Here is a 26,917-nt window from a genome sequence, read left to right as displayed (position 1 = left end):
ACACACGTGACAACGCTAATCCTTAGCGTCCGTGGAATGATTAGCTCTCGGGTGCCCTCAAATAACTGCGGCCCCCGCGCCTCTTTGAGGTCCGTAACAAATATCCCCTATTTGTCCTAGCGAGAGTATTCGACTCTAAATTACTCACTACGAAGTAGATATCAAACGGACTTTGGTTTATATATCGAGACCTTAATATTAGCCTCGGTAAAATTTAATACGATAGTATAGTTATGGGTAGGTAAGGTACCGCATATCCTAATTTTGATACTTCCACATCCAGAGATCTAGCCCAGGATATCCCCCCACTCAAGGGCTCTCGATGTTGATAAGAGCGTTTACGAAGCTTTCTATGTATATTTAAAATCCGGATATACGCTCCGGATGGCTTTCCGAGGATTTGGAAGAACATATCACCCTGAAGGACTTGGCCGGTTGTTCTGTTGACTGGTTTTGACTGGCCTTTTCAGGTGACTCGTTCCTAACCCCGAAATATGTATCAGGGAGAAGATATTCATTCCAATTTCCGGTTGAAAAAATATAGTTCCCCGACTAGTCCGAAGATGTTCAAGTATGGTATTTTACAACCGGTTTTCATATTCATTATGACGGGTCGACTAAGGTTTCTTCTTAACTGTCAACGTAAGTTATTACAATTTCATCTTGAGCTCAGCTCCGCATTTCGACCTCTCTAGCTGTGTCTGTGGTTGCGATATTAATAAATATACTCAAAGACACATTCCATTAGCTTTTTCAGGAGTTTCTAGCGATCGATGCCTTGGGTAATAAATTAATCTCCATTCCATACCCTCGCTACAGAACTCTTCAGTTTAATAATAAAGGGGATGGAATTTGTAAAGGTTACAGTGTCCCATTCCCATTCCCTGGGCGGCATTCAACACTTGCTGCCTCCCCTTCTATGCTTTTCTTAGCCAGTTTATTTAAGGACAATTGCTCCCTAGTAGCGTAACCACTTTGAGAAACATTAAAATTCATTCAGAAGTTATCAAGGCTACAACAGTTTACTTTCCATCTTACCTCTGTTCTCAGAACTTGCAACATGCTTTTCTCTATCCCATTCATCGCCTGTGTTCTCGCAGCTTGTGATATCACCACCGCATTTCGGACTAATGGTGACCCGGAACATGACGACAACGCCCTTAAGAAAATCTGCCCACATCTGAAGACACAGGATAAGGGCTGCATTCGCTACACTAGAGGCTACGATGTTACCGGCGTCCTCACTACAGTCACCCCGAATGTCAATGATGAATGTGCCTGTATCGAGGAATGCATCAATGCTCCAGCCTCCTGTGACAGCTATGTGTGGAAGTACAACGATGAGGGAACACGTCGTACTTGCACCTTGTACTCGAACTTCAACCTCCCCCCCAATGTCACGGTTGTTTACGACGAGCCACCTACCCCTCCCAACCAAGGCTACGAGCCTATCGCAGATGGCCCTACCCAGATCGGTGGCCTAGTGCCTAAAGCCACAACGCCTAGTGGTGAGATCGATGAGCGTGCTGTTTCTGGTCCTGTCTGGCAGCTTGAAGGAGGCGGGGTACTCTGCTAGTTAAGGGTAGAGTGCGATGTATCTACCTATATCGTCACCGGGATACTACGTAGGATTATACCGAAGAGGGACTACTTGTATTGTACCTATTCGACTTACTTTGGACTATAATACAGAACTTTACAAGTGATCATTTTCAATAAAAGTAGTAGTATACTACTCTATATATGTTCAAGAACAGAATTGATTATATTTAGCTAAGGAATTCTAAAAATTATATTTGTGTCGCTATCCCTGTCTACCTTCGCCTTCGTTATGGATACGAATATGTAATAGTATTAGACTCTACGTAGTCTCCTTTTAATCTATTACTAGTTTACTATTAACCCTGACGTGAGATGGCAATGTTGTTCAGACTTTTAGAGGAATACGTGCACCAGCTATATATATATATATATAAACGACCGAAGAGTGTGCCGAGCCTAAGAATAGACTCATATATGTTAAATCTTTCTGTAGGCCTACCGAATTCGCTTCCTCTTGAAGTGTTGTATTTTTTATGATTGGCGGATAAATGGCCCGGGCTATGAGGGTATAATGTGAGGGTACATACCTGGAGCAGTGGTTGGTGGTACTATCATTACAAGTTTATCACAATTCATCCCTTTCGCAAATCTCACTATCCTGGCATCAATGTTTAACGGCAATACCAGTTTGGCGTACGTGAAAGTGAATGAAGATCCAGAATCAGCGGCTCTCGCAGATATGTATCGCATGGACGGGACTTAAAAAAGTATTGTTGAACATTATGATCCAGTACAGAGAATTCCACGAACCCAGTTGCCATGTCTGATTCAGAAATGAGCAATTGGTCCTTTCATCACAAAGAAAGAGGTTCCAATATCTGTTAAAAATATGCAATAGATTCAATTGAAACATATTCTCAAGACACGTTCGGATTATTCGAGATACTGCATTGACTCTAAACCTTTGTAGCGATATATTTTTAGGAGTTACCGTGCTAAAGCGTTAGAGGCACAGGTGAATATGGATGTTTACTTTTATGCGCCAGACTTTATGGGAAAAACCTGAATACTTAACTCAATGAGCATGTATGTAGATTGCCTGCCCAGGCTTCCTCAAGAATGCGACATGCCAGGTGGAGTTACCAACTGTCAATTGCCCTTGGATGGTCTGTGCGTTCAACAAACACGTCTTGTGCACTAGGCATGGATTTGTTCCTGCTAGAATGGATTTGTTCCTGCTAGACTAAACAAATAAAGTATCCATGGCATTGTATGCGTAATGGGTCTATTTACCAGGGGGAACCGACTACATGCTGGTAAATTTGATGATTTAAGAAGATATGAAGAGAGTGGTAATCAGTGGGCATATTATATACTATCGTGGAAAAGTGGAGAGTTTCATTACAGTGACCTCGGATTGGTCCATTTCCTTCCCAGATTTTGTATGTGTTTGTATGTAATATACGGGTAACCTTTCGACATCGGTATGGTCACTCGAATACCCGGTTACACCGCCATGGGACAGCTCAACCTGCCCCTTTTCCATTCGTTCGAGTCCTTTCCTTTCTTCAATCAATCAACCTTGTCTGTATGATTCCGATAGTTCTCATTCGTCCATATGCATACTAGCCTATACCAATTCAACCCGTTTTGATATATACCGATAATCGAATGACATGGAGTGGGGTTGTACCAAGCAAGGTACTTAGAGTAAAGTGGTTCAAGTTATTGTATAAACTCAAGATTACAAACTATCTATGCTCCTTTAATAGGAGGTCATGAAGACTGCATAACTGCTACTCCAATTTCCGGTACAGCATGGACAAGAACGGATAACATAATCGCCCCACGCAGATACAGTAAGATCATCCGCTCTTAACTGTCCGTCCCATGGAACCTTCCCTCATGATGACTCCATCAAGCTACCACCCTTTTTCTTTTCTACTAACATTATCCGCCCAGTATGTCCCCCTGGAAACCGAAAGTAGGAAGTGGTGAGCACAGTGACCCTAAGAGCCAGCGTAAGGATCCTCGACGGCGATGGCTGTTTGTCACTGGGCTCCCCGTCACTGCGGTAAGTTCTATAGAGCAACGGGCGCTAATGCTTCTGGAGCCTGATTCAGAACAGGGCAGGCTGTATGTTACGGCAATGATGTTCAACATCTGTGCGCTTTCAAGCGGGTGGATCAATATCGATGACCAGCACGTTACCCTCTCAACGTGGTGAGTTTGTCTGGACCTGGACATACATAGGGGCAGCTTGATACATATACCACAGGATGGCCGTCTTACAAGCCGTATCGCTCACCGTTGCGGTCTCCGGATATATCGCCTACCTGGTACTGATGCGGCGTTATGATGGACGAGTCGCTGTCTTCTGGATTAGCGTCCTGGGCTGGCTAATAGCTGCTGCACTCCTGTTTAGCATCGTCGGTGTTGTCGTGCAGCGACACCGCCACCTACCGCTCCAATCCCGGCCAGAATATACTCAGGCCTTCTATTATGGCGTCTTTGCTGCGGGGCTATATGCGCTAGTGGCTCTCCTGCTGGCGGTGTATGTGGTGGGTGCGCCCCGGATCCAGCTCAGTCGCCGGGATTGCCGTCGTGTACAGCGGATGAATATTATCCTGCGATCTCTTTGTTTGGCGACTGTGCTTCTCGTTGGAGCTGCCATCTACCGTGCAGTGGAGGGCTGGTCGTTGCTGGATGCGTTGTATTTCGCCGACTTCACCATCCTCACCATCGGCATCGGCAATCTTGTTCCCCACACCCACCTAGGCCGCAGCCTACTATTTCCCTATGCCACTGCCGGGATTATTACGCTGGGCCTGATGGTTAGTTCCGTGCTGTCATTCACCCGCGACATGCGTGAAATGAAGCTGCACCTGCAGATGGCCCAGATGTGCGATCACTGGGGGAAGAGCGCAACCTCCGAGGACCGTGAGTCTCCTTTGCCCCGGGCCTCGCAGGTGCGCGAGATGCATCACATCAAGTCCCAGTTCCGTAACAGTTTATACCGGAAAGAGCTGATCTTCTTCCTGCTCGCCTGGTTGGTGCTTTGGTTTCTCAGTGCAGTGGTGTTCCGTGCCTCCGAGCAGCAGCAGGGCTGGTCCTACTTTCTCGCCCTCTATTTTACCTATACCTCGCTCACCACTATCGGATACGGCGACTTATATCCCACCAGAAGTCTTGGTAAGGTCTTTTTTGTCTTTTGGTCGTTGCTCGTTTTGCCAATCCTCACGAACCTTGTAATGGCCATGGGCGAATTCCTGCACCACGTCCTGGTCTTCTGTTCCACCGCGCTGTGGAAAAATATCGTCGTCGTCGCCTCTGTGGTGTACAAGCCCTGCCTTCGATTTTCCCATAGGGAACAAAATCATGATTCCCGTCAGCTACCTGTACAGAACTCCCACTCGATTCCATCGCTACCAGACCACGATATGGAGAGTGCTGGTAGACTAACGCTCTCCGCCTCCCAATCTACCCAAGGCGACGGGGTACCGCAGAGCCTTCTCCGCCTTCTGATAGTTGAGGAGATGGCATGGCTAGCTTCCATGCTTCGCGATAGTCGGTGCACTGAAGACCTTGGGGTTACCAGGTCTCGGATTGTCTCGCTGCTGCATTCGGGCGAGCAGGATGTTGGCCCTCTCGACCCCGCCTGGCTCATGACGTCGTCACCAGCGTCACATCATCATCATGAACAGATGATAAGGAGCTTCCTCGATCGCCAACATTACGTGGAGGACAGAAACACGGAGGTTGTCTGGATGCTAACGTTTTTAATCAATAAGCTGCGTGCCGACTTGGAAACTGATGGACGGTAAGGAGAACTGGAGGTATCCCTAAGACATTGATCTCGCAATAACGACATTGTGGATTTAGCTTGCTTAACTAGCAAGTATATTAATTGCTAGTACAGTTTGTGCGAGAAACGTAGTAAATAAAATCCTTTATCCACGATCTAGTTCAATCGATCGGGATATTCAAGGTTCTATCAGGCGGAAGAAACCCCACGTGATAGATGTATCGCGTGGTCTGTCATAACTTCCCCCCTCTTCTCCCTTGAATCCAGGAACCCCATCCTGTTCATGCACCATGTCCGGCTCGATACCGGAAAGTCACCAGCTCTGCAATCACTCGATTTCTGTTGGCATATCTGCCTTGCCTATTGAGATTAGCTACGACATCTTCAAAGGAGTGATTGCCGTGCCTGACCCTTTATGTTTCCCAGGATCCTGAAAACCCTTTTCTTGCGAACAAGCCTCGTGCATGAATTGCTTTAGGGGATTAATAGAAACCCCCCCCCCCCTTCTGCATCAGGTAACCCCCCCCCCCCCCCCCCCCCACCTTTAGATGCCTGAATCTTCAGGCCGTTAAGGTACCAAGGCCATCAACTTTTTTTCTGCCAAAAGTTCTGCCAGTACTCCCTCTCTGCCTAAATTCTGCCACCCTTTCTGCCTATCACCCACTATTACCCCTACGCCCACGACGGTTACCATGGTTACCCTTGGTATCACTCTTAGTATGTGTGAGAGGGAAAGAAATCTTAGTAGTGTAAGGGGGGTTAAAGAAAGAGAAAGATTAGTGGTAGTGGATCTTGGAGGTGGGATGAAGGCGATGAGGGCGGTGAGAGGGGTACTGCGGAATAATGTTCTTCCTCTATCATGTGATCGAAAATGTTTGTCTTGATGCCTGAACCTCTGAAAATCCAGGCATCTTCAGGCAGGGGGGCGGGGGTTGCCTGATGCATAGGGGGGATTTTTTAATTAATCCCCTTGCCTTATTTTACCCTAATCAACAAATAACATTGAGGCTAAGGCTGTCCTGTACGGCGTAAATCGTTTCAGGATTGAAGAAGGGGAAGTAGCAGAAGACCAAAGCAAGAATCTGAAGTCCTTTATAAACGGCATTGGGGATGTTAGTGCATATTTCCTATCCCACTTACATTTCTTCTTTCTAGCCACAGAAATGGAAGACGGTTAATAAGGAAAATCAGGGTTAAGGAAGAATCCACGCAAGTCTGCAGCTTCTTCAGAATAAGCGCACCGGTCTACATATATTGAAAACGCTAGGTTATAATAAAAGCTCCAGTCGTTTGATTGCAGAAGGCTGGAGCGTACTCGATATGTTCATGGTGTATTACGAGCTCAGAAGCATCAATTCTCTGAATAAGTCATTACTAGGGTGTGTAACTAGCGGATCTGTTGCACTCTTAGTCATACAACTCCTCGAAGATATTGGTTGGATTGTCTTGATCGGCGCAATATAGACTGTTTGGTCCGGCTGAACTAACAAATGAGTGTCGGATTCCTGGCTAACAATGAACAAGTAACAATCAACATTAGCAGACAAATTCCCAAGTGAGCTATAGCCTGGAGGGGCCGGGCCATCTTTCTACGACCTCTTCACAGGATAAGGCCTAAGATCTCCTACTGCATGGGCCCACACCCTATGTCGCACAACTTCCTCCCATGGTTGTTTATATAGCTATTTCGCAACAAACGGCCGTGTAAGTCATGTAGTCATAAATCGGTCCTTAAGTGGCTTGACCTCACAAGCTTATTAAATTGACTCTTTCTAGGTTCCTGCCTAGTCAGGTAATCCCCTAGTCCATCGTTTCGTGGGTCGGTGGTCTTGTGCTAGCATCTAGCACCCCGGCTGATGGAGTACGTATATTAAGGGGATGCTATAGAGTCTCCATGTGCCGAGGCTGATAGGAATCGTGCTGTACCAATTGTCTCTAGTTCCATAGGTGGGATTTAATGTTATGGCCCTATTAATGCCCCTGCTTTGTACATCAACTCTTTCGCCATAACTCTTAACTTCGTGCCACATAACGGAAATTAGCCGAGGGCGTTACTGAGGATTAGAATACACCCCGCTTTCCATAATTCTTGGGAAATGTGACAACGATAAATTTGACATGAAAGAATTCGATGCAAACTTCGACTTACTTTTAATAGAATCCGTCTTCCATGGGCACTTTTAATGGACTTTGAATTTATTCTTCGCTCTGGAATATATTCTTTACGGCCAGCTCTCAGCCTGAAAAGAGTGGTGAACTATACCCCTCCCGGGTTTGAGACTTTGTGGATGTGTAGAAATTACCTTACATCACTTGCAGACGCTCAAAACCAACTTCGAAACATCAACAAATTGTCGTCTCCCCTCTAGCAATATGTTAATCGAGACGGCGAAAGTTATATCTAGGTGAGTATTTCTTTGTAGTGAAGAATTCGAAGCTTGGCTAAAATACCTAAGGTGCTTCTTTATCATGGTCCTTGGTCTAATCAGACGGACCAATTCGAATTGCTTGCCTTTCTCGTCAACGAGTTAGGCATAGAAATCGAAAATGAAGATAGCGAGTTTTTTTCCCACCAAATACTGGCCGATGGCTATTCTGACCGAGCTTATATCATAGATTTCTCACAGAATGCGTCTCATGGATCGGGGAAGGCCGCCATCTTGATTTGCTTGATACTATTCTGTAACTAGGATTTGATCCTAGCGGTATGAATTCGCCGCTGTTCTAGAAATGGCCTTCGCTATGCTCGCCTGGTTGGATATCGGAAGAATGCACGCCTGACCTATTCTATCACGAATACCTTACGACCCTACTTAAGAATAACCCAGGTCATTATTATGGCTTTGCGTATCTTCTACCACCTCTACTAATAATTTAGTGGCTCTCAGGATTTCGAGGATCTATACCACTTCAAGATACTGTTTTGTGTGGAGCAACGGCAACTGTTTAATGCCTACTTCCAAAACTGACCAACTTAGATAGCCATCGAAATTTCCTAGGCTAGACACCATTATATATGGCCGTCTGTAACCCGCAAATATTCAAACTTATTCTGGATACTAGGTATAATCTCGAAACCACGGATAGGTGGGGAATCACTCCGCTAATGTATATAGCCGTACTAGGGGTGAGCGAGGTCGTGTAATTACTTATTATTAAAGGCGTATATATTGTGACATGTGCTACTAGTTAGAACCGATATTTTATGCACTATACGGCTATACGTGGCTCCCCTGATGGATACGGTGTTCATCATCTCAAAAGAATCATCATATGGATTTTTGCAGGAGACTTTCAGTTAGATTGAGCAATGTGATTCCTGGCTGCAAAGGATGCGATATAAAGGGTTTTATTCCGGAAGTATCTGCCGGGTTGTCATCTATAGCCAAGCTCACTCCAGCATTAACTACTTGATTTAGAAGCGACTTCGAGGGTGGGTAATCGCTATTTACCTATCCTGATCGCACGGATAACATCTCTAGGAAGAAATTGTCACACAATGACCCCTGATAGCTAGCTTTGAGCTGCTCCTGTGGGATAATAATCTCATCTTAGGTTCCAGGACCTGAATTGGGTCCAATTACGTTGTTTTTTATAAATTTTACAATCGCAGGTGACTTCTTCGCAAATTGGTGCGAGATATGATCTTCCTCTGGGTGAATGCATAATCAATCTGTGTCCATTTATGTATATCTATCCTTACAGGGTCGGGCCAGTCGGTATTTGAAAATTAAGGTTACCTTGAAACGCTCATTTTCTCTCCAAAGTAATACCATAAATTATGCGTTGTTGTATACTATCTAGTGCAATATATATATGGTTCACAGAGTTATGTTGATTTAGTCTCAGCTGATCTAACGTATAGGACATAGCGTACGTTTTGGAATTTTTTGGTATCCCCCTCCCAGATTTATACCTTTGGAAACCTGTTATCACTTGGAATGTCGGGAAAAATGAAATAAAAAGCAGAATTTCCGACCCCCTGATGTATAAGAAGGGCAGGAGTTTCGAGGTCAGAAGTATTCCCTCATAGATTCAAAAGTTGCCTGGCAGTATATCAACCAGCACCAAGTGGTCGAGCGGTAACTCGATCGTCTCATCTTCCTTGGTCTAGTGGTCATGATTTCCGCTTGTCATTAACACCGATAAGCGCGGGAGACCGGGGTTCGATTCCCCGAGGGAGAGTTTCTTTTTTGTATCCATCGAATTCCGGTCGGGTTTGGCAACTTTTTTTTCTTTTTTCTTTTCCCCCTTTTTACTAATATTTTTTGTCTGCTTCAATAAAGTATTCGCATGGCAGGTTGCTGCTTGCTCTCTCGTCTCGTCGTCTGGGATCCGTCTTGACCGAAAATCTCTTGTGAATCTGGATAGCACAACGGGGACGTGGCCTCACATGGGAACACGAAGCTTTGAAAAGCCACACGTCCTGTGAATCCTTGGAATCACAATGGCGCTCATAGGATCTGTTCAAATTTTCCAAGAGATATCTTTGTTCGTAATTTTCAATCATCGGTTCACCCAGACACGACGGGATACCCGGAGACCTCCTCTGCGTTCCATATATACCGTACAGATTTCTCACTTACTGCTGGCTGCGGAGACTGATTACTAGAGGAGTTTGCCCTTTCCCCAACAATCACACAGTTCAAATGAGCAGGCTATTTTTATAGAACTGATTTGATGATTGAGATCGGGCGGGGACTCTATCGAAGTCGTCCAGGATGATGTGGATTCGACACTGCCCGAGTCGCGACTAGATAGGTCCCTGAATTTGGATCCAAGACAAGGCATACTAATATGTTAGCATTTACTCTACAGACGAGTCTAGAGTGTTTCAATAAGACAAAACCTAACATATAATCTATGATCGATGATGGCTAAGGCTTCAGCCCAAATAGGACTAGGGCATGTCAATGATAGGGCGTGCCGAACAAAATATAACGCCAAAAAGGACGGCGAGAATTCAACATTAGAGCCACAAAAAACCAGTACCCTACACATTGCAAGCTTCACGCAAAGGAAAAATGGCGAACACAAATCTTCGTTTCCGCGCTGCGACTCAGGATGACATCTCGGTCCTGAAGCAGCTGATAGAATCAGCCTTTCGTGCTGAGGACAGCAGAGAGGGATGGGTCGGGAATTCACAGCTCGCGGCGCAGTTTTCCATCGAAGCAAAGAACATTAAGAGCATTATCGACAACCCCGAAAGCCTGTTCCTGATGGCTGGCGATGCGAATGACACACTGCTAGGAACCATCGGGGCTTCTAAGAGTAGCCCTAACGGCGCTCGGCTTTTTATGTTCGCTGTAGACCCTCAATGTCATCGGAGTGGTATTGGAAAACAGATCCTTACCTACGCCGAAGACTACTGCCGACGGGAGTGGGGTTCGAAAGTCCTGGGACTTAATGCTCTTTCGAACCGAGAGAATCTGATATCGTGGTACATGCGACGCGGCTTTCAAAAGACAGGAGTGACCACACCGTTCCCTCTGGAGGAGTTCAAAGATTTGGATCTGCCTGATGACCTGCATTTTGTCGAATTCGAGAAGGCTTGGACTTCTTCCTATGATGACAATCCCGCCACTCAGCCAACAACAGGAGCGTGCGCCTGAATTTTATTGCATTTGCGGTAAAGATCCCGGGGCTCCCGTGAAAATGCTCACCTTCTCTTCACCTATGTCAAGACTGCACAAGTCTCTCCCTCTCCCTCTCTCTATGTGTGTATGTGTGCGTGGTGTCGTCTGAATAGGACGCTAAACCGTTCACGACAAATCCACGGGTGCAAGATCGCCTTCAACGCAGTAGTCGCTGTTATATGCTGTTTGGTCAATTACCTTTCCAACCATTCAAACTGGGCGATCATCAATGCTGCCGATGAAACCCCAAGGGGGGTTTAAACATTTCTCCGACTTGTCTCATCATATGAATGTCTGAGTTTACTTCTAGCAATCGAACGATATACTCTGTCCAATTTATATCCCTACACAAAGCGGCAATTTGCAGCGCCGTAGTTAGGAAGCCGCGTGGATTGAAATCTGAAGGAGTACATATTCGTTTCCTTGAATTATGTCGCCGCAAATTGAAAGACTTCTCCGGTCGCACTAGACACATACGGATCAAATCCGGAGGAGCTAACCCGAAGATGATAAGTGGAAGGATGCTTGTCTTGAATGAGTGGGTCCGGTGAAGAATGAATTGCGGTTGTCAAGGGGCAAGATGATATCTCCCTGAGTGAGTGAGTTTTGGACTATTTCTAACATACGATAATATTTTAGAAAGAGGGGACGAGGTTTCAACGTATGAGAGAAAATACACCAAGCAGATTGAATTTCCGCCAACATTAGTGGCTCTCACGGAGGAGCTTATTCCCGCCAGTCTTCAAGACAGATTCGAAACCTCGGTGTTTCAGTCTCATCCCAAAACAGTATTAGGAAACCAAGCACCATAAGCATGAAACCTCTTGGACCCACGCTTGATTTAAGCTAATAAGGCTGAACTATATTGGATTTCCTTCATACCCCTTATCTTCCCATATATTGGCGGGAGTTTGAACATCGTTGTTTTATCCCTTCTTTTATTTATACTCCATCTCGCGCCCGAGACAGAAAAAGACCTCTTATTTCTCTACTTCCACCTGGTTCTTCAGTTTCCTTACAACAGGCTCAAAGCTATCCAACTTAAGATGCGCCCTGCTTATACCCTTGTTCCTGCGGTTGCCGCTATTGGCGCGGCTGCTTCGCAACCCTCCGATTCGTGGGTTTTCGGAAACAGTTTGTTCTATCTCGGACCTCCTTCGGGAAATGCGCGTATCACAAAGGCTACATATTCTATTCTGCCTCCTTCAGTCCCTACGGGTACAACTGTGTCCAACAAGAATGACGAAGTCTGGGTCTCTGTCTGGGTTGGGGCATCGTCAACCGCGGGAGACGACAATGCCAACCTGTATCAGCCGCTATTCAACTGGTCTCCTGATCAAGAGTCCCAGTACGTGGAGTTTTAAAGCGTTTCAAAATTGTAGCGGTATCTTTTGCTGACGGAAATTTCCACTCAAGGGGCTGCTCTGCCTCTGCGGACGAATGGTGCGTCGCCGCAAGCACTTACACTCCAGGTAAGGAGCGTTACCTGCTGCGTGGTTTGGAGATGAAAACCTGACACTGAAATTTTTCCACCATCTAGATGGCCAAATTGGACAGGATTATGTGACTGTCCCTCAGAACGCCACTGTTGAATTTGAGAGTGAGTGCCGCTTATTAACTATCAAACGTGGAGACACTGGTCAATAAAAAATCTTAGTTGCTGTTGTGGATGGGAAGGTCGTCCAGACCGTCACTATGGAAGACAAGGTTATCTCAAAGCAAAGTGACAGTGAGTACTGATGTTTTTCACCGGATAGCCTCGTCACTGACTCGAGATTTTAGCTCTCGATGCCTCCCTCCAATACCTCTACTCCAGCAACGAGTGCTATACAGGCTCTGGAAGCTGCGGTACACTCGCTGGTTACTGTACGTCATTTTCTTCACATGCAGTGGTTTTTCTGCCAGCAGTCTGTCAGTATAGCTAATCTCGATCCAGCTATCACCAACCTTACAGTTACTCTGAGCGAGGCTGACACGAACTTTGCCAATGTCATGAGTCTCGATAGTGTTACCGACTCTACCTTCAAGTCCACTGATGGCGGTATCACCTGGCACACTGACATGATTACAGTCTCCAGCATTGACTTTGACTCTTCGTCTGATACCGAGGTTTCTTCTTAGACGGACTGAATTGGAGTTTCGAGCCGACTTGCTAGCCGGCAGAGAGCATAACTTCATCTTGGTCATGCATCTTAGCCGATCGCAAAGATTTACCAGTTTTTCTTGGTATTTTTTTTCTTAAATTCCATTTGTTAATATTCGAGGCGGCTCGGAAGAAAGTTGAAATCCGTTTTCTCCTGAAGATTTACCAAGGACATAAATTCTAATGTCTTAGAAAACAGACCCATCTCAACTCTTGTGTACAAAGTAGATTGTCTGAAGTCAGTAGCTTAAGTTGGGGCTTAGGTTGGTTATAAACTACTTTTCGACTAGTAACATTCGGCAGGTCTCTAGGTCTCCTTGGGCTAGAGTAAGATTTAACCTAACCTCCGTGGAGCAAAGTTGAATTGTGGGAGTTTACCAAGGAGTTATGTTCCCTGAATCCGACGTGTTTGGCACATACGACCATAGGGTGTGGAGAACAGGGCTTCCCGTCCGCTCAGCCGTACTTAAGCCACACGCCGGCCAGTTAGTAGTATGGTGGGTGACCACATGCGAATCCTGGCTGTTGTATGTTTTTGCATTTTTGCTTCTTCTTGATCCATAGTTACCGTTCCTGCGTTACTCTTTAGCCCTTTCAGGCCCCTTCATCTGAACGCCCTAAAGCCCCAAGCACTGACGCGGCCCCTTGGCTAAACTTTCCCTCCCTCTCTCCACGCTTATATCCAGTCCCGATTTTTGGTGGCCTGAACTGACCCTGAGTCGTAGCTGACCATGGAAAAAGGATTCACCGTGGGTATTACAACCCGTCTGGTTATCTCCTCTCTAAGGACGCAGTGAATATTCTGACCAAAGAAGAGGTACAGAAACGAAGGGTTCGCTCCTATAGAAATAACCACAATTAAAGAGCTCTCCCATGGCCGAACGCATAGCGTACTTCACCAACTAAAACTAAATCGAACTGGGGACTTTTTGTGTTCTCCCGGATGTGAAGGGCCTGAGGTTTTTTGTCCGGAAAGGTCCATGCTCTTAGATCTACATATTTTGTGTTGGGTTCTCATGTTGTCCCATAGTAGTAGTATCTCCCCGCTGTCGGCCTTTTGTTTTAGCTGGTTTAATCTTATAAGTGGAATTTACAGGAATATGTTCAATCATGATTATTGCATGCACTACGGGGATCTGGTGGGCTGGCAGACCTCAGGTGGCTGGATACTCGAGGGCAAATTCCCCCAGAGCATTCCTAGCCTAACAAAGGGGAGACGGTGAATATCAGAGAAATAGAATCAGAACGTCAATAAACCTACGTTCACACAATATAAACTATGATCTTAGACATTAATTTAGTATTTTTTTGGTCCCTTGTGGCTCATAGCTCTGGCCCCCGCCCTCGCTCATCACCTTTGCCCCCACACCCACCGACCCCACGCGACAATCGCTGTCAACAACCGTTAAGATGCAGCCATGATTGGGGCTTAGAGATTCCATTCTCAGATTGGGGGCTTCGAATTTACATCGGACTCTGACCGACGTCCAAACAAATTTTCTTCGCTAATTGCTGCTCCCATCGGCCCCTGCTTATTCGCATTAGCGCTAGGTAAAATTCGACAGAGGACCGCCTGGTCTTACGGGCCAATCTGTACCACACAGGGTCTGATGATGATATAGATCAGAAAGACTCTAGGTATAGAGAACTAACGAGGGAAATTTTGGACCTATGTTGGATATTGCATCAGTCTGCTAATGCACCACCCCTTCTCAAGTAAATTTCGCGCTTCAGAGGTTCGGCTCAATTGATGGGTATTATGGCTTGGTCTTGGATTATAAAGATGCTGATATGAATCAGTCTAGATATAAGATCTACCTTTCGCGTCGTGCAATGAACTGACCCTCCATTATCCATCTGCTACATCTCTTCACCAAGTCACCTCTACCAGTACTACAGTTTCTTATTTGTCTTGCTTGTCTGATACTCAAAAGATGAAACTTCTCAATGGCCTTGTTTTTGGCTTTAGCCTAGCAAGCCTTGCTAGCGCTAACCCATCGTGGAAGCTTGATAAGTCATGCCAAACGGAGGGTAAGCCAGAAACTCCCTTCCCATTAGTTAACCTTGACGTTGACCTAACAGACCTATTCTGCTAGATATAGAAAACATGGTCACGCAGGCTGTGGGTAGTGCCTTCACTATGGCAAGCGATGAGTTGGATGCAATAAATAAAGCGATTAACAATCAAGACTTAGGCCAGAATGGCGACAAAATCCGCAATGTGATCAAGTGGATGTTTATGCCTGATGGCCAAGAGCCGAATGGACAACGACTCGGAATACTGAGCAGGAATCTGGGGAATCTGATCACGGCGAGGGCGCGTAATGACAATGCGGCTGAGGATGGTTCAAATGTAAGACTCCTGGCCTAGCTATGAAGTACCATTTCCGAGTGTTGCTGCCAGGTGCATTGGCTGACAGAGGACCAGATTGTGGTGTACTGTAACCTTGACCGCTTCCAAAAAAGAGACGATGGTGACTGGTACGACTCTGGTAGGCCTTCGAGTCCAACAATACCCCACCACACTTTCCCAAACTAACATATTTACAGATATTGATGAGGCTTTCTCGAAGAACGATGCCTTTGGGACCTGCAAAGGCATCGAACCTACCGTAGCCTATACTTGGGTATCTGATAACACCAACAAGCCATCGCAGGTTCAGCTCTGCCCATGGTTCATCAATTGGATGAAGAGAGTCGAAACCAAAAGCCTGCAGGATGCAGAAACTAAAGGATTATTTTACCAGGCCGTCAGCAAAGGGTTGACGAAGCTACACGCATTGCTGACACCCATCGACGTGATCTCGCTGTTAGATAAAGTGATTCTGCACGAGTTTACGCACACTCGCATTGGGGGAGAGTCATTCGATGTTGATGGGCCTAGTTTTCTAAACATTCGATACGGATGGAATAGGTGTCGGAAGTTGGCTCAGGAGGGAACCAATGACCTGCGCCGGGAACCACAGGTCAATGCAGATTCCATTGCGCTTTGTGGGTCAGGTATGTTGGCCCATTTATGTAATTTATAGACGATGCTAACGGACTGGTAGCGATCAGGTATATTAAGGAAGGGAAGAGTGTGTCAGAGAACGGGAAAGTAAATTGATTCTATCAGGATAGGATGATTGTCTACTTTGTGCTGGATAGCAAACATGGGAAGCCACCTTTGTATGTTTCTTAATTCTCTCTTTGCAATAGGTAACCTTGTATGAAGGGAGTATGGAAGCACAAATCTCTCTGTAATCTTACACAATTCCAGTAGATTTCTCTCTAGAATAGGATTTATTGCTTCAAATCAATAGCGAAGTGCTTTCATGCTGAGACCCACATTCATGTACATGTACAGTGGTTTAACGTAATTCATAAGCGAGCGGGTCACCATAACTAACTAGTATCTGCGATTATGTTATGACTTTCTATTTCAACATTCAAGGCTTAGTATGAGGTCTTACGAGTCCTGGTGCTTAATATTTTATACTAGGTGTTTATATTACGTCGAGAGGTATCTTAACGGGTGACAGTATAGATATAGTATAAATAACGCGCGAAATTACGCGGCAAATTTGCCCCCAATATATCCTCTGTGTCACTGGTGAGATCCCTTTGATGTTCGAGGTAGGCGGTAGGGAGGGGGGCGGGAAACTAAGGGCTACCCACTGTGAGGCTGATTCTTGTGCTATTAATAACTTAGTAATTATTATTTATTGACTTTCTACCCCCTCCATCAACTACCCACTGACTGCGACGATATCACTATGAAATGGTCAAGCAGTCTCTTCTCTCGGCGCGGAGAGGACAAGAGGCCTATTCGGGGACGTAAGCGTGTCAGCGACCGTCCTGACCCTTTACCAGTTACCCGCGAACGGGCACTGACGATACCATCCCCCCTTAACCAGAAGGGAGCCAGAACCAGCGATCAGCGACAATCCGCATTTTTGGTCAAACTTCCACCGGAGATCAGGTATCTCATCTATCGGGAGGTCCTTGCTCCTCCAGATAACCCAGAACTACATATCGCTAGTGCCGACAGACGACTACTTAGTCGGCGCTGCTTTAATAGGAATCCGGATCTGCCAGGTTTAGCACACCCCTGTTGGGGTCATTGTTTCAAGAAAGATGGCACCACGGCCCAGAATCCAAGTGTGGGAAGATATGAACTGGAGGACGATTCCTCTTACCCGATAAGAATGGGATTATTACGTTCATGCCAACAGGTGTACGTTCCTCGGAGGCAAGCCTCGACCGCCCCCATCTCTTTTATCATAGTGAAGTGACAAATAACTAATTCCAACTAGATACTCGGAATCAATTGATATCCTTTATTCCCAAAATATCCTTAGCGTCCGCCAAACCCGTACAATCGTTGATCTCCAACGCACTATTCTCCCCCGGCGATTACACAGCATTCGCTCTTTACATATGTACTTCCTCCTAGCGCAGTGGTGGTATGAAGGAAGCCTAAGGTGTGACGACAGCGACTATCCTTTCGACATACTTTTCTTCTGGGAGTCAGCCTGGAAAATCATCTCTGAGATGAAGTCGTTACAGAGCCTTCGGGTCGCATTCAGTGATGGTGCTAGGGAACGCCCGCACCCGGATGTGGTGGTACATCTTTTGAAGCCGATGGCAGCGATCACATTCCCTATGTATATAGTCGAGTTCGATTGGCCTGTTGAGGTAGATGACACTATCTCCAAGTTGGGGAATGCGGTTCCTTTTAAACTTCATGTCAAAGAGAAACCTGCATCGGCCTTCCAGTATTAGAGGAGTTCCTTATTATACATGTTATTGATGCTCTATAATGGATAGTCGGTCGTCCCTCTGATGACAGCCCCAGATCACTCACACTAAGCAGCAGCCTGCCCCGATTTTGATAAAGGCGTGCTGCAGTTATGGTTAAAAGTACTGCGCGATGTTTCCTTCTATGCTCCAATTTCTTCCCACTATTACCCGTCACCAAGATGCCCAAATGATCAGACGAAAGCGAGGATCGCATCTGCTTTGAAAACCTACAATCATTGTGGGAAGCCCAAAATGGCAGCGGTAGCTCGGGAATTTGGCGTCGAATTCTAGCGGCTTTTACGACGCGCTCACGGTCGCACATCTCGTTCAGCCCGTTAGGGGCCTGACGAATGCCTTGATAGACTTCAAAAGCAGGCATTATTAGCTGAATAGAGCCATTTTATTGGGTAACTATTCCGCTAGCGCTAGAAGAGTTCGAGGCCACGGCAATAAAATTCTAGAGCAGAATGGCTTAACGCGCTGCAATAGACACAATTAGGCCTACAGATTTCTAAATTTCCTCCCCAACAATTACAACTACGTTCCGGGCACCCAGAAAATTCCTGGGGCTCGTGTAAGGTGCTAAATGTAGTTAGAAGCAAGTTTTACATTAATGTGATGATTCTGCCCCTGAATCATGTCGCTAATTTGCTGCTCAAATATTATGGCACATAACTCACTTTCTATGGGATTGAATAACCCAGCTAGAGAGGTGGGCTATTTCCTATATACCGCCTGTGCTTGTGCAGAGGTGAATTGAGATGAATATTAGACTAATTCATATATAGGATGGTTAAGCCTATCTTGGCTTCGGGAACGAAGAATCAATAGTGCTGGCGGTAAGGCGAATATTGTGGGAGAAACAGTCTTGGGTGCTACTTGGATTCTTCCGAGAGCCTTCTCTTAAGAAGTTTCACATCCCAAGAACTCTACTGACATAAGCCGGTCGTCTTGGTAGAAGCCCTGGAAGAGACCGGATTCTCAAAATTAGAACCTTCTTAAGAGGACCGTCATACGACTAAGGTCTTAGAGTTCTGGGTCTCTCAAGAACCTACTAGTCATAACCTAGGCCCGTTTTATGTGATCAGTCTTGTTTACATTTCAATATGCAAGGTCTCGTGGCACACGTGGCTAATATCGGGCACTGGCCCACGATAATTAGGGGCTTAAAAGTGTAAAAACCGGGCGGGTTCACTGCTTTAGGGTACAGTAAGACGAATCTAACGGAAATAATTAGAGCTCTATTAATCTAGCCGCCTAAAGCTAAGGCATTATTAAGGGGCACTCATTTATCAAAGACATAAAAGTGCAAGACAGGTTGAGGCACGAACGAGCTAGGCAATCAAGAAGGACTGGAAAGAAGGCCGGCAAGAAGCCATACAAGACCCACCCGAGGGCGAGCGCTGCGAGCACGGTAATGGACACTGAACCAATCAGATAGGAGGAAGCGACCGGTAGGTATAAGAGATAGAATGAATTGAGTATATCAATATACTAGCAAAACGTGAGTGCAAATTGTATATAAACCGAAAAGAACGTGTGTGTCTGTTCTCCCTTATCCCCCTATCTACATGAGGCCTTTGACCACAACTATCCAAATTAATAAATCAAACTAACAAAAAAGTGCAGAGAAATAAAACAGAAAAGCAGAAACGGAAAAACTAAATAAATCAGTAAGACTAAAGTAAAGAACGGCTAACTGCCAAATCTAGTAAAGCACCAAATCTGTTAGCAGTTCCCCAAATACAATAGATATACTACGAATTTTATAGGAATAGCTTAATTTTTATAAGATAAGCTTAAATTAGTCACGTCTGGTCTTTTCCTACTCGCTTCTATTAGCTGCTAAGGGGAGCTAGATTCACAACTTAGGAGCCCTACTGGATTAGCAGCGTCGTTAATCTATACTGTATCACTACAGTAATATTCTATCTTACTGTAATAACCAGAAGAGTATATACAGAGAAGAAATTCCTCACAAACAAAACTTCGCCTAGTGGCCATGAAATTCATCGTATTATACTCGACTATCTTAGTATCATGTTCGACTATATCCGTGTCGCCATCTGTATCGAAATTGCCAAGGGGAAGGGAGAATATTAAATGATAGTATTAGTAGATCCCTTAGAAATAAGAGGGTAGGGGTTTATCTACGTGTTACCAGGAGCTTACCTAGTACCATCCTCGTCATCTTTGCGTAAGAGTAGGTTTTAATGCCTAGCAGGACCATTGGTGGTGGTTAAGACGTTAAAAGAGAAGAGGACTTAGTGGTAAAGGGATTTTGGTGAAGGGTGGCGAGAGAGAGAGCGTGGAAAAATGCTATTCTGTTATCATGATCTAGATTACTGCCTTGGTGCCAGAAAACCCTGAAAATCCAGGCGTTCTTAGGCAGAGAATGGGACTAACTAACTAGTTAGTTACCTAAGGGTCGTTCGTTAGTAATCCCTTAAGTTACATATTTTTAAGCTGAGTTAGTAGTTACCTTTTTCACAGGTCAGGTAAATCGGCAGTGGATCTCGGCATAGCGGGTTAGCCCGCTCGGAAACCTCCGTTTAATTTATGCAGACTTGCAGAGATTAATTTACCAAAATACTGGTAAACTTAATAATACCTAATTACATATCGCTCTAGCGAACTATTGCGTCTTGGCCGTAAACTAACCAAATACACATTCCCATAAAAAATGGTCCCTGTTCGAAGAATCATCACAATTGCCGAAAGGACGCGTAAGCATTCACCCACGCTAAGTCGCCCCAACAATCTGAAATTGAAAAAATGAAGCATACATACCAAAAAAACACTTGCGATCCTCAATACCAAAGTTCTCTCCCTTAGATCTTACTCTATCTTATCCATTGAATTCTAGAATACCGTAAGTCTTTTTAAAAAATGACAGATAATACTCAATTTTCGGCCTTGTGATGAGAATTTTGCTTAAGTTAATCATCGGAACGTAGGAGCTGAGAGGACTGCGGCTGAGGACACGTCCTCGAGCGTACTGACTAGAAAGCACACCATCGCCCCACATAGGGCTAGTTATATTGCTGATCATCAGATTAGATATTTTACTTACCAAAAAAAATCAAAATTAGTGGAGTCAGAGTGTACTACGGAAGGGAGAACCCCGTCGAACCGAGAAATCGGAATCGAGAATTTTGGAGTATAAGAAGCGCTCCTCTAAAATTTGAGAACGTTGTGGTTGTTCCTTTTGGCATTTGGTCTCCAAGGCGCGTATAGCAAGGTTGAGCATGTTCGGCCGATCTCTCCCTACAGCATTTGTAGCGGCTCTGCTACTGTTTGAAGTCGTACAATCATCCCAATCGGATTCTTCTCGAGTTTTACACAACATCAGCAGATCTGAATACCGATTTCTAAATGAATTTACTCAACGTACGTTCTATGTCTTGAAAATATTTTTCCCCATAGATCAGCTAGTCTCAACTGAATAACTTTACCAACCCACAGCGCACTTGGTGGAGAGCCTGCCGGATGTCCATTTTGACTTAGGCGAGATGTACTCGGGATTCATACCGGTCCGCGACAATGCTTCTTTATTTTACCTCTTCCAGCCAAAGGTCGGAGAGCCAAGTGATGACCTTACAATCTGGCTCAGCGGTGGGCCTGGCTGCAGCTCAATGCAGGGGTTTTTGCAGGAGAACGGACGCTTCACGTGGCAACCGGGTACTTACAAGCCCGTCATCAATCAATATTCATGGGTGAACTTGACCAATATGTTGTGGTAAGTTCGTCAGTTTTCATATTAAAATTTTGTGAGCTAACGAGAATTTCCAATGTGGTCAGGATCGACCAGCCAGTTGGAACGGGATTCTCAGTCGGCACTCCAACTGCAAAAGATGAACAGGATATTGCTGTTGATTTCATCCACTTTCTTACACAGTTTCAAAAATTATACAACATAAGAAACTTTCGAATTTTCATGTCTGGTGAGAGCTATGCCGGCCGCTACGTTCCCTATATATCTGCTGCCATGCTTGATAAAAATGACACCGAACATTTTGATCTCAGCGGTAAGTAGTTAACGTGGTCGGTAAGCGAGTGGGCCATGTAAGCGAGCGGGCCACCCAACCAGAATTTCTACACATTTATCGATATATATCAACCACAACTCCTTTATATTCATTATTCTCTATTTGGACAAGAATTCTTCTTATGCCCTATTTCACTGCAATTGCCGCATTTAGGTAAGGCCCTCGGCTTCGGTGCCGGTATACCCTGCGCTGGTGGCACTCGTGGACCTGGTATGGCCTGAAAAAAGGCATTATGAGCTTCCTCGAGCTCCATTGCTTCTCGTACACTCAGACCGTCATCGTGAGCTATCCATCTAGTTGTACGAGCACGCTTTTTCTTCTGTGTAGTATTTTCCTCGCGTAGCTGCTTATTTTCTTGCTCGAGAAAGATACCGTTTTGTATCGCGATTTGACAGCCTTTAATAAGCTGGTTTAGCGCGGCCTGCGACGGCGATGGGGGACTTTTCGAGCGTCGTTTTAGGAAAGCTTTAATTGAAGCTGCTTGCTTATAAAGCTCGTCCACGTTCGCGGGCGTATGGGGGCAAAAAGCGCTTGCTTGACTACCGCGGCTTGAGGGCGGCGTAGGCGTCCGAAGTTGAATATTGAGCTTTGATAGCACTGGTTCGGGATTAAAAGGTACTAATCCTGCTGCTCGGAAGCTATTTTGAATCGTCTCTGATTTAAATGCGTCGGTACGAGCTTGTGGATAAGCTGTGAGGAAATCAAGCTTGTCGATATGGCTAATCCCGAGCCGCATTTTCTGGCCGACTAAACTACCGTATGCGCGCTTTAAAACCGCGAAACATCCGATATTAAGCGGTTGTAAAAGATGCGAGGAATGTGCTGGTATACAGATCGGTATAATATCGTGATCCGCGTAGATTTGGTCGAATTCTGCTGTTAGATGGCTTCCGTGTCCGTCGAGGACTAAAAGTCGATATCTTCCGCGCGTACGACTATTTGTCGACGGAATAAATTGCTTTTGAAGCCAGCGAAGGCCTATTTCGTCAGACGTCCACCCGTTCGTACTAACTTCGAAGCGCTAGTCGTACGGAAGATCTTTGAACCAGGCTTGATTATATTGCTTGCCCTTAAAAATAAGCGTCGGTGGAAGTGCCCACCCCGAAGCGTTAATTGACTCGATTGCGGTTACCCACTCGCGGTTCCCTGGCTGTAAAACCGATCTCCGACCGTAGTATTCCGCTCGAGTAATCACTTTTTGATGCGCACAAAGGCCCATCGCGAACCCAGTCTCGTCAAAGTTATAGATATCGTCCGCGAGGATACCGTATTGCTGAATCGTGGTTTGTACGAGGTTAAACCACTCTTGAATAATCTTTGGATCCTCTTGTAGTGCTCGCTGGTAGTCGTATCGTCGTGAAAAGCGAGATTTAAGGTCCGGATGGCGTTGGATAAAGTTATATGCCCATTTTTCGCCGACGGTTTGGATAGAGATAGAACCACGCTTCGCGAGTAGCAAATTAGCCATTTCTCGTACATGAGCTTGTGTAGGGGCTGCTCCACGTCGATCTAGCGATAGTATCCGCTGCTGAAGTAGTTCCTCTTCGATCTCTGTTAATTTATGAGAATTTGCGCGAGATTCAGCACGGTTTGTAGTACCGCGTAGTCGACGCGTGAGCGTATTCCGGGGAACTTGAAACTGGTCTGCAGCCTTCCGAATAGAGCCGATTTCCTTGTTGTTTATAGCTTGTACAGCTAATAAGATGCGGCCCTCTTGTTGCATAGCATCCTGGCTTAACCCGGCGCGAATTGGAGGCATGGTGGTGGATAGAAGATAGATGAACGTGGTAGGACGCGAAAAAGCGGTTAGGTGGCCCGCTCGCTTACATGGCCCACTCGCTTACCGACCACGTTAGAGTGGACGGCCTTATTATTCAGGCCTTATTTCCCGGTAATTAGAAAGACTCTTACTAACAACTTATGCAGGGGCTTTAATGTATGATGCATGCATCGGTCAGTGGGATTGGATACAAGCGGAACTCCCTGCTTATCCCTTTGTTCAACAACACTCAGAGCTATTCAACTTTAATACTTCCTTTATGGGGGAATTAGAGTCTACATACAAAGAGTGTGGCTATCAAGAGTACTTCGAGAAGTACTTTACTTTCCCAGCTTCTGAGGTGCAGCCAGTCAGACACATGAATTATTCCGATTGCGATATTTACAACATGATCTACTACGAAGCCTTTAATCCAAACCCATGTTGGAATCCCTATAGGGTCAGTCAAACATGTCCTCTGCTGTGGGATGTCTTAGGATTTCCTACCGATCTTGCGTATGAACCGGCTCCTACGACATATTTCAATCGAACCGATGTCAAAAAGGCTCTTCATGTACCTGAAAGTGTTGACTGGAGCTTGTGCAGCTCCGAAAATGTCTTTGTCGGTGATAATCCAGGGCCTGAGCAACAATTCGATACGTCTCTGAATCCTACCGAGAGTGTTCTTCCCCGCATTATTGAAGCAACAAACAGGGTTCTCATTTCAAATGGAGACTGGGACTATCTGATTATAACCAATGGAACGCTTCTGGCAATTCAGAATATGACTTGGAATGGGGAGTTAGGCTTTCAGACTCGCCCGGCGACCCCCGTCAATATTGAAATGCCCGACTTGCAGTGGTCTGCAATCTTTAATGCCCAAGATGGATACGGTGATCTAGATGGCCCTCAAGGACTTATGGGCATCCAACATTATGAGCGGGGCTTGATGTTTGCGGAGACATTCCAGGCAGGCCATCGACAGTCCCAGGATCAAGGTCGACTGTCTTATCGTCATGTCCAGTGGATGTTGGGTAAGATCGATCGTCTTTGATGATCTGTTTTTCAGACTTCGCGTTTCCTAAAAGTTCATTCTGAGCCCCTCATGGTGATTGTGATTTTGTTGTTGGTGCTTCATGCTATCCCAGTTGTTTTACGTTGTCAGACGGAGGCGGAATTGATTGTACATACTATGAGCCGCAATGCTATCTACCTCGCGTAAAATGCTCTGCCCTTTCATTCACCCATTACGATGATGGTGAATTCATTTTGCCGATATAGCTCCCCTTGGTATATGCTTCTATGCGGGAGTGCTGTCAGGCCTGCCAACAGCTTTAAGGTGGTCACCAACCTAATGAATGACCGTGTCACAAGGCTCGCTGGATAAGCCCCCTGAGTGGTCGTTACATAATACCTACCTTAGTTTAACTAGCTCTAAGATAGGCTACCTAAGCATGATAAACTGATAACGTACTAGAAGGAAACTGAACAGAATGTCTTCCTCGAATATCCATCAAAAGTCACAGTTAATTTGGGAATCCCCTTCGCCCGCTAACCGAAAGTTTTGCTATGGAGCTCAATGCCTTAATCATTGCCAGAATTGCTCATCACAGCACTCGTCACTTCAAAACCACGGTGGACATAAACAATGTTCAATGGTGACAGCGGCACATCATCATTCATATGTGGCCCAACGTCTCCCACACATCGTGACTGAGTTTGACATGATACATTCTTGGGACTCTTTGATGTTGGACCAGACATATTTTGGTAGCTTCCTTTACCTTTCGAGCTTCGATTCTGAGCAGTAATAAATAGCTGTCGCATGGAGGCAACGCATGAGATGATAATGGCTGTGAGGAAGTATGAGAGACGAGGCAATCCATTTCAAGGGATATTCTCACAACTTGCCTGCATCTACCTCCACAAAGCTCCAGAAACATAGCCACGCGATGTTTATCTCGCTGTTGAGAGTGTTGTCGACGGCTACCCGAACGATGGCAATCACCATAATCAAAATAGTAGCAGAAAATATGCTGAGCAGAATAACTTTCTTGCGGCGGGAGATACGGGTGTTCCATAGCACGAGAACGGGTATAGAGAGAACTTGATCCGCCAAGGATCTGGTGAGACCAATTGAACTAAGCTGGTTTTGTTCATAACTTGGAACTTACTCATCATGTCAGTCACAACATCGCCCGCACAGTTCGCCCAAAAACTACGATTCTCGTAGTGTATATGGTCTAGCTGAGAGCATTGTTCTGCCGATAGATCACGTTAGTGTTTTGGGAAAGCTAATTTACCGAAAGGCATCTTACCGATTATGTATCCAATACCCCCAAAACTGCATTTATATTCGATATCTGCCACTGATGCAATGTAGACCCCTGCGGTGATGACCATTACCATGTACCACCAAATGCGGAGAGGCTTGATCTTGCAGCTCAGCCGGTAGAAGAATGCCAAGAATGAAAATTTGATACACCAAAGACCAGAGTAGAAGAATATCTCCAAGGGCGCAAGAAAGCGCATGAAGGTATTGTATCTTTGGAGGAACGCCGGTGTGAATACTTCCAGGTCAGCGCTGATGGAATAAAGCTCGTAAAGAACCCGTCCTTCAATTTGCCAAATGATAGCTGCCGTGAGTATAATAGTCCAGGCAAGTACGACCAGAAGATCATCTATGAAAAAACGGCGGAATGAAGCAAATTGGACGTATAGACGAAAAAGAACGAAGAGAAATGACACTCCAGTCAGAGCCCAGAGAACACCGTACAATCAAATCTATGAGCATCATTCAAAGGCTTCGAAAGATATAGCTAAATATGACACTTACCGAAAAGACAGGCTCTGAAACCCTGCTGTGTCTTTCGTCAGATATGCTTCCAGCCATTTTCTGTGGTAGGGATAGAATGGAAATGCAAAAAGCAGAGATATATGGATGACTAGAACACTAAGGGAAAATTCAAGTTTTTGTAACATGCTTGGAGTCTTTGTTCGAGCTTACTCCGGCCGAAGGTAGCAAATCGTATTTCTTTGAAAAGCATCTAGTTTGCCGTCGAGCTCTATAGACATGAATGTTATAGGCTAAAACGTTCAGAGGTAGTCCGAGAGTCACATAAGCAACGTACTTAACGAATGAAGCTGCCGTTTAAGCGTGTGGCGCCTGGTCGTATCCTTGAAGGATGTCTTCCTGCTGAA

At 45.4% G+C, this 26,917-nt stretch overlaps 7 protein-coding genes across 7 annotated transcripts; 6 read left to right on the top strand and 1 right to left on the bottom strand.

The window, feature by feature from the left end:
- Positions 1 to 1,060: 1,060 nt before the first annotated feature.
- Positions 1,061 to 1,576, top strand: N7496_000164 (uncharacterized protein; the record flags this gene model as incomplete). The annotated part of the gene is made up of 1 exon (XM_056693095.1): positions 1,061 to 1,576. One exon carries the CDS (start codon positions 1,061 to 1,063, stop codon positions 1,574 to 1,576), a length of 516 nt encoding a protein of 171 aa, XP_056559824.1.
- A 1,929-nt stretch (positions 1,577 to 3,505) lies between these two features.
- Positions 3,506 to 5,366, top strand: N7496_000163 (potassium channel family protein; the record flags this gene model as incomplete). Its single annotated transcript, XM_056693094.1, has 3 exons — positions 3,506 to 3,616; positions 3,671 to 3,765; positions 3,821 to 5,366. 3 exons carry the CDS (start codon positions 3,506 to 3,508, stop codon positions 5,364 to 5,366), a joined length of 1,752 nt encoding a protein of 583 aa, XP_056559823.1.
- Positions 5,367 to 10,371: 5,005 nt separating this feature from the next.
- On the top strand, positions 10,372 to 10,959 carry N7496_000162 (GNAT family N-acetyltransferase; the record flags this gene model as incomplete). The annotated part of the gene is made up of 1 exon (XM_056693093.1): positions 10,372 to 10,959. The coding sequence occupies one exon, from the start codon at positions 10,372 to 10,374 to the stop codon at positions 10,957 to 10,959; it is 588 nt and encodes a 195-aa protein (XP_056559822.1).
- A 1,070-nt stretch (positions 10,960 to 12,029) lies between these two features.
- N7496_000161 (uncharacterized protein) lies at positions 12,030 to 13,104 on the top strand (the record flags this gene model as incomplete). Its single annotated transcript, XM_056693092.1, has 6 exons — positions 12,030 to 12,331; positions 12,400 to 12,455; positions 12,524 to 12,583; positions 12,641 to 12,712; positions 12,766 to 12,849; positions 12,920 to 13,104. 6 exons carry the CDS (start codon positions 12,030 to 12,032, stop codon positions 13,102 to 13,104), a joined length of 759 nt encoding a protein of 252 aa, XP_056559821.1.
- Positions 13,105 to 15,233: 2,129 nt separating this feature from the next.
- N7496_000160 (uncharacterized protein) lies at positions 15,234 to 16,232 on the top strand (the record flags this gene model as incomplete). The annotated part of the gene is made up of 4 exons (XM_056693091.1): positions 15,234 to 15,479; positions 15,531 to 15,618; positions 15,677 to 16,126; positions 16,156 to 16,232. The coding sequence occupies 4 exons, from the start codon at positions 15,234 to 15,236 to the stop codon at positions 16,230 to 16,232; spliced, it is 861 nt and encodes a 286-aa protein (XP_056559820.1).
- Positions 16,233 to 23,891: 7,659 nt separating this feature from the next.
- Positions 23,892 to 24,770, top strand: N7496_000159 (Peptidase S10 serine carboxypeptidase; the record flags this gene model as incomplete). Its single annotated transcript, XM_056693090.1, has 1 exon — positions 23,892 to 24,770. The coding sequence occupies one exon, from the start codon at positions 23,892 to 23,894 to the stop codon at positions 24,768 to 24,770; it is 879 nt and encodes a 292-aa protein (XP_056559819.1).
- Positions 24,771 to 25,300: 530 nt separating this feature from the next.
- Positions 25,301 to 26,395, bottom strand: N7496_000158 (uncharacterized protein; the record flags this gene model as incomplete). Its single annotated transcript, XM_056693089.1, has 4 exons — positions 25,301 to 25,534; positions 25,638 to 25,822; positions 25,891 to 25,977; positions 26,035 to 26,395. Coding segments are annotated over 4 exons (867 nt in total), but the record flags the coding sequence as incomplete, so codon positions are not given.
- Between the last annotated feature and the right edge of the window lie 522 nt (positions 26,396 to 26,917).

Source organism: Penicillium cataractarum (assembly GCF_028827025.1).
Source record: "Penicillium cataractarum strain IBT 29864 chromosome Unknown utg000001l, whole genome shotgun sequence".
Taxonomy (NCBI): domain Eukaryota; kingdom Fungi; phylum Ascomycota; class Eurotiomycetes; order Eurotiales; family Aspergillaceae; genus Penicillium; species Penicillium cataractarum.
The sequence above is the reverse complement of the archived record's forward strand: the minus strand, read 5'-3'. Positions and strand labels throughout refer to the sequence as shown.